Source organism: Alosa sapidissima, chromosome 24, assembly GCF_018492685.1.
Source record: "Alosa sapidissima isolate fAloSap1 chromosome 24, fAloSap1.pri, whole genome shotgun sequence".
Taxonomy (NCBI): Eukaryota; Metazoa; Chordata; class Actinopteri; order Clupeiformes; family Clupeidae; genus Alosa; species Alosa sapidissima.
In genome coordinates this window covers 7,604,845-7,612,344 of record NC_055980.1, presented here as the reverse complement: position 1 = coordinate 7,612,344, position 7,500 = coordinate 7,604,845, and the positions used below count along the sequence as shown (strand labels likewise).

General features: G+C 48.9%; 1 protein-coding gene across 3 annotated transcripts in view; it reads right to left on the bottom strand.

Moving 5' to 3' along the window:
• The window catches only part of snx29 (sorting nexin 29), a 103,788-nt gene that overhangs the window by 29,708 nt on the left and 66,580 nt on the right, over positions 1 to 7,500 (bottom strand). For all 3 annotated transcript variants that reach the window (XM_042082059.1, XM_042082060.1, XM_042082061.1), the window contains one exon: positions 7,231 to 7,312. In XM_042082059.1, coding sequence (XP_041937993.1) covers positions 7,231 to 7,312 — 82 coding nt within the window. The remainder of the gene's footprint in view (positions 1 to 7,230; positions 7,313 to 7,500) is intronic.

Here is a 7,500-nt window from a genome sequence, read left to right as displayed (position 1 = left end):
AGGCTCTGGTCCTCTAAGATGCTGCTTTTGAAGCCTGTGTGCCATTGTAGGAATCACAAATGCAAACACAACTGAGTTCAGTGGAGAACTACATGCCTGCACCATTCTCATGCCTTTGCGGCATGGCTATAGGTCTGAGAACGCAGTGGTGACTATTGTAAGTTTATATGTTGCCCTCTATATTCATCCTTCACATCTTTTCCCACTGCCATGAAAGCAAAGCATGTCCAGCTTGTACAGTACATCTAGCACAAATATCGGATGCTAGACTTGAAAACAAAATAAATTCAGGTAAGAAAACAGAACACACACACAAATTTATGCAAGTGTTCAGTCATGGCTCACCAGCAAATGGAAGAAGCAAACTTTTCACCCATCAGCAATTTCCCCAGACACCAGGAGAGATCAAGGCAGCGGAACAGCCCCTCATGGGGTTTGTCAAAACACCTGAAAGGTCTTTTGAAATTCTGATGAGTTGGTCACCTCAACGCAAAACCCTGCGGTTTTGTCGTTCATCAAGCATTCAGGGACAATTATATACAGTACCTCCATCTATGTAATTATTTCTAATTCATTCCTTCCTCTCATCTAACAGTACAGTACTCCAAAATACTGTACTGTGTGGAAATAATAACTTCATTATGCAGTATTAAGGCACTCCATGGGCAACTGACTTCCAACTGTTATTAACGGCAGAAGCCCCATCTCTTGCCAAATGCTGTCCTCATCAGAAGTTGCAGGGACTTTCCAAGAAATGTGCAAAATAATCTGAAAAACACACAGGCTTTTCTCTGTGTGAATAAAAAAAAAAGGATTTTTACAAACACTTCCAAATCTGCTTTTCACACACACACACACACACACACACACACACACACACACACACACACACACACACACACGGAGTGTTGGTGCTGAGGACGGAAGGTAGCCAGTAGGCACCTCTCAGCATTAATGCAAAAAGAAAGAAAATGTGGAAGAGAAAAGAAAAGAAAAAAAACTCCTCGCAATTAATAACAGAACTCCCATGGCAGCGGCCATCATTACGCTCCTTCTGATGATCATGGTCCTCATTAGAATCCTAATCACTGCCATCACCATCATCGCTTCATTGTGACGACCATTAGGCCATAATCAGAGCGATATCAGCAGAAATAAGATGTGAAAAATGCATCCACTCCATGCCCCACCTTGGGACACCACCTTTCATTCCGAAATACTTTTTTTTTTTTTTTTTTCCGTCTGTCCATAGCCAAGTCATCCAAGGAGAAGCTAACAGAGGGGTGATGAGCACTGTGCATACAGTAAGTGGGAACGACTCCCATTTGTTTTAAATGAGGTGTTTTGGCGCTCCAGGGGTGAGCGGTAGTGGTTACGGGGGACGTTAAAGCCACTGCTACACCCCCTGCGCTGTCAGCTCCTGGGGAAATGGCTTCTATGAATAATGGAAATCCGCACGCTAGTGAGGACTCAATGGCAGTTGCTTTATATGTGCATATTCAAGGCTGATTCAAGTTAAAGTTATGTAACTTCTATAAAAATGTCTGCTTTTGTTGCACAAAGATAGTAGCCCTTACAAACACACCAACAGGTATAAACACACACACACACACACACACAGCCTCAAACTATATGCCATTCTGCCTGAACCACAAACAGTGGAATAACACTTCCAGTTCAAACAGCAAGGTCTGTGAGGAAAGGGAATGGGAGGGCTTGGGAAGAAAACCTTACGAGTTATCAAATCTCATTAGCCTAATAAAAACATTGGAACTTTGCAGTGCTGACTTAGTTGGGAGGCAATTGGCTCAGTTGGTTTTTTTTTTGCTGATCAAAGGGAATGGCTCATTTAAAAATCCCACTGAATTCCGAGCGAAGGCTTTCGGAGTACTCCGCAGTGGCGGAGTTTCCTCTCCTGGCGGTGCCCGATGTGCAGTCTCCGCCGCGGAGCACAGCGAGTTCAGTCGCACTGCCAGGAACTCTCCGGAATAATGTGGCCGAGCCACATGGCATTACCATACATTAGCTTCCCTTGTCTGCAAACACGGATTTCCTTTTGCGACAGATAATGGGCGCTGTCAGACAAGAACCAGCCCATGTTCTAATCCCATCAGAACTCGACGGAGTCGGGGATCTCATTAGCGAGGTTAAAAAGAGAGTATTGTGGTATTCATTACTACCCTGATTAAGTGGGACTCGTGCTCTCTGAACAAACATGGCCAATATTTTTCCTACCACATTAAATCATAATGCTAAAATATGCATGGGGTGCATTGCATAATGTTATATAGGGCCAATGAAATATGCATGGCGTTTAGCGTTCACGCCGTATATGCGCAACTGTGATTTCTAGCGCTTTCTTGTCGAGATCAGCCTTGGCAGGCTGACAATGCGTTTTGAGTAACAGTCTAATCATTTTATGTACATTAAGTCTTGGAATCGTCTCTATGCTCCCCCAGCTGAGAGCAATCACTGTGTTGTTTTGTTCGTTTCCCTAGACAACATTTTTCCAAGGATGCCCCCCCCCCCCCCTCCACACACACACACACACACACACACACACACACACAAAAAGAGAAAAACAAAATACAGCCAACCAGGCGATAGCCAGCGTCTGCCAACACAGCCCCTGGGAATTGACCATCTGATTGTGGTCCTAAATCGGAATGCCAAGCGAGAGAAAAGAGGGGATGAGAATGGGAGGAGAGGAGAACAGATTACAGGGGAAGAGGACAAGAGAAGAGGGCACGAGAGAGGGAGAGAGAGAGGGAGAGAGAGGGAGAGAGAGAGAGGGAGAGAGAGGGAGAGAGAGAGGGAGAGAGAGGGAGAGAGAGGGCGATAAGGGAGCCAAAACAGAGCAGAGGGGAGACAACAGCAGAGGAAAAATGAAGTATAAAATGACACCAAGAGGGGGAGAGTTGGACAGGGCCGCAGGAGAGGAAAGAAAAGAAGAAGGGGAGAGGGGTGAGAGTGAGAGGAGAGGAAAGAAGAGGGGGAGAGGGGTGAGAGTGAGAGGAGAGGAAAGAGGAGAAGAGGGGGAGAGGGGTGAGAGTGAGAGGAGAGGAGAGGAAAGAAGAGGAGGAGAGGGGTGAGAGTGAGAGGAGAGGAAAGAGGAGAAGAGGAGAGGGGGAGTCAGAGTGAGTGAGTGAGACAGGGGAAAGAGAGCAGCGGTGTCTGTGACCCAGATGACTTTGAGCTCTGCTGCTGTCACTGATAACAGCAACAGGGCCTGGGAACTCTGCTAGCCCATAATAAGTTACTGCTCGCTGCCACGGCAATGCTGATTTACAGGGACAGTTACTGGAGCAGAGTACCACCATCACCAGCCACATGGTGCTCGGTGCTCGGTGCCACACACACACTGACACACACACACAGACACACTCACAGAGACAAACAGGTAGATAGACAGAAACACACACCACTCTCTCTCTCTCTCTCTCTCTCTCTTACACAGACATGCACGCATGCACACAATCAATGCAAGTGCTTGTGCGCTCGCTCACACACACACACACACACACACACACACACACACACGCTCACACAAACACACACAAACACTGCGACAGCATGTACACAATAACATTACAGGCAGTGTGCTGTGGACAAGACTGCCTATTGGTGAAGTGGATCAAATCTACATGGCTGCTTAGGGCTCCTCACAGCCGTAACCAAAGACCATTTCTCATTTTATTGTTCTCGTTATTTCAAGAACAATGTGGTGATAATGAAGTCATTGCTCTCCTTGAAGATTGATTCCCAGACAAGCTAACAAGAAAGATTTGCCATGATTATGTGCATGGTAAAGGTCAAAGGTCTATGGTTCATTATCGCCAGTGCTATTAAAATGATTTACCGGTACTGTACGATCAGCGGATGTGTATATTTCGCTATACATCTGCCAACTGACGACCCCTATCATGAAGATTCATGGAGAGATTGTATGCTGATAAGTCTCCTGCTTGTAGGGTGTAGGGTCTTGGGACTCACCATTCGCAGTGCTCAGTCCGAGGGGCGGGATAATCAGTTGTCTTTCAAATTCCCACTGCAAGCAATAGGATAGCGCTACAACTCATGAGTCACATGCGTTTTCCCACCAGCAGAGCTAGTTGGCTAGTTCAAACTTTTGCCAACTTAAAAAAAAGCTTAACTCGTGTCACGCTGTTCGCCAACAGCAACATCCATCTTCTTTGTGTTCAAGTAGCAGGGAATTCATGCCGAACCGTTGCAACTCTGCCATCAACCATTATGTTAAGCCTGCCTACCGACTCTATACACGATGTGATTGGCCTTATCAAAGTTACATTTTTCCAGCTCGCAAGCCAATGGAGAGTTGCTAGACTATCAAATTACATTTGCTGCCGCTAGGGTGCGTCTAGATTTCTAGGCTACCTTCTGCTATTAACTGAATCAAACTTAAGGGACAGGAGCAGGGTGCTAGTAGGTCGAGGAGCATTCTCAGGACTGCTGGGAGGCGGCAGGCTTTGAGCTGGGTTGCCTGTTGGAGCTTCTGTGAGGCGGTGGAAACGCAGAACTCTCCACCGCCATAAGGGCTGATTCAGACTGGCTGCGTGGCGTGAACGTGGCGTGTCTGTTGCGTGTGAGCTGCGTGGCGGCTGTGTGGCGTTTTGTATGTCTTTGCACACCAGAAACGTGTCTGACGCTGCACTGCGGCGGCCTCTCTGCCTATGAAAACGTCTCTTCACTTTCTGTTTTTAATGGAAACCTCACTAGCCCTTTAATGGAAAACTCACTAGCCCTTTAATGGGAAACTCACATGAACAATAGACGTCGGTCCTATTTTCTAGCAAGCAGGCGTTTTTCGGCGTGGCTCGAGTCACGCCTGAGACGTGCGTCCAACATGGGAGCCAAAATAAAAACGGACCCGCCACACAGCTGACACGCTTGCGCCACACACCCAGTCTGAATCAGCCTTAATATCTCCTCATTACAGGACAGCAGAGAAAGAGGAGTGAGATTCCGGCTTCAGCGAGGCAACTAAAGCACCACAATGAGAGCGGGGAGCGTTTATGCTACAGCCCCCCCCCCCCCACCGATTCTCCTTGTTTCTCCTTTCACTCCTCTTTTCTCTGCCCATCTCCCTCTCTCGTTGCCACAGGCATCCAATTCCCTTTCAGCTCCCTCGTTTATAAGGAGTCGTTTCGGAGCGGACAGAGGGAAGACACGAGGAGCCGGAATCGGAGAGATGCAAAAGCAAAAGGGGAAATAAAACACTGGCAATTTCCCAGCCAGGATAATGGCCTGTAATCTAGCGACGGGAGAAGCCCCGGCATCAGTTGCTTAGCCTGGTTCCTTCCCTCCTGCCTTTCTGTTTCTTTCTCTCTGTCAGAGAGAGAGAGAGAGAGAGAGAGTCTCTCTCTCTCTCTCTCTCTCTCTTTCTGTTAGCCTCCAGTCTCCAGCACAGTGCTGCCCATGCCCTCCTCTGCTGCCTGCTAGTTTAATGGGCTTAACTGTGAAGTCGGAGCAAAAACTGCAGAGACAGGAAGTGGGGTGAAAGAGGACTACTGTGGCAATCCACCGAGCACACGAGCACCTCTACCGGCCCCCACATACAGGAAACATCCACTTGTCCTCATTACTAACAATGACTAGCAACTAAAGCAGAACATGATAATTATAAGGACAAAGGATACTGAGGAAGGATGCTGAACAGCTGAAGGATGCAACAGCGGAAGGGTTAGCTCTTCTCTCTGAATTCAGTCTCTTTAACAGTCACTTCAGCACAAGCCTGAGTCAGCTGGTTTTCAGTAGCATGTTCACACCTCGGCAAAATATTGATTAAATTACATAAATTATTGCCGACAAGTGGGTTTAATGTTAAGTGTTAATGATGCCACCGTTTCAGTCATTAAACATCAGGGTGAGGAGCCACGGGCAGCTATATAATCTAACAGCACTGCTTTAATGCAAGGTGCCAGTCATCGCACCATCTGACTGCAAGCGCGCTTATGATGTATTATGGATGTGGGCCTCAACGCATCCCCAGGGAGCGAGGGAGGCGAAGGGGTTCGGGCGCGAGGTTAACCCACTTTCTCCTTCCAAGAGAGCCCAGACTCAGCAGTTTGGGCTGCCGAAGTTCCTCCAGACAGCCTGCAGGCTCGAGACGCGGTAGAGAGACCCACTCGCGCGAGGAGCTTGTTCCGGTACATGGGTTTTCACCCCTCCTGGCACGAGCGCGTACCGAGACTGTGGTTTGGAACTTTTGCAGAATCCAGATGGGATGGTATTCAGACACGGGCAGAACCCCCCACCCACCCACCCACCCGTCAGTTTAGGTGTTGTGGATTTTTTTTTTTTTTGTGACTCCTGTCTTCCTTTGCTCCGCCTGAGTAGACGGCTTCAGTCAGCGATCAATCATGTCCGCGTGTTATGTGAGCCTGGGGGAGGGCTCCTGCAGAAACCCAAAACAATGGGGAGCTCTTTCCATCAATCACCACCACGGCACACAATAGGACAGTTTCCACAGGGACCTATTACACAGCCCAAGTGCTGATATTGTGAGAAAAATATTATGGAGTGAAGTTGGGGGGGGGGGGGGGGGGGGGTTGCAGGTAGATGCCAGGGAGAGGTGGGATTCAATAAAATTGCAAAACAATGAAGAACTGAAACAGAGTGGTGGAGGTGGGTGGAGCGGGGGGCTTTAGGGGGTTCCCATTGCAATTAAATATTGCGGGGATTCACCGCCCTGCCAACGGAACCCCGGGCTGCTATCTCAGGGCTGGAGGGAGCGGGGTAGAGGGGCGGCGAAGAGAGAGAGCTGATTGGCTGGCAGCTGCGGCAAGGGAGCTCCCAGAGAGATCATGGCTGTCACCGTTGCCGCGGCACCTGGCTGCTGATGAACGAGAGAGAGAGAGAGCAAGAGAGAGCAAGAGAGAGAGAGAGAGAGAGAGAGAGAGAGCGAGGGAGGGAGAAAGCGAGGGCCTCACCTCCGCTCTGTGGTGGGTGATGAGTGCTGGCGTGCTCAACTGAAAATTACACGCAAAATTGTTTGGTGTGAAGGACGCGTCGGAGTGCCCTTCACATGTATGTCATGCACTCGTGTGTGTGTGTGTGTGTGTGTGTGTGTGTGTGTGTGTAGGTGTGTGTAGGTGTGAGAGGGCAGGAGAGACAGCAGTGTGTCATGAGGGCTAGAGATCAGGTACGGGAGATTGGGGCTGGTGTGGGGGGGTTGGGGGGGGGGGGGTGTGTAGGTAAGAAATAACACACCTGGTACACATGATACGCATTGGCAGCACGCCCCTGCAGAAATACGGAGGGGATCCACACGTTCACCAGAGCTCGGTTGGTTCTGTAAGAGAGAGTGAGGGAGAGGGGAGGAGGGGGAGAGAGAGAGGGAGAGAAAGAGAGGGAGAGAGAAAGAGAGGGAGAGAGTTATGGTGCTGTACAAAGTGAGAAGAGCGAGAGAGTCTGAATCCAGAGTCTGAATAGAGGAGACACAATGGTGTATGTAGACATAGAAACGGCAATGACACGTGT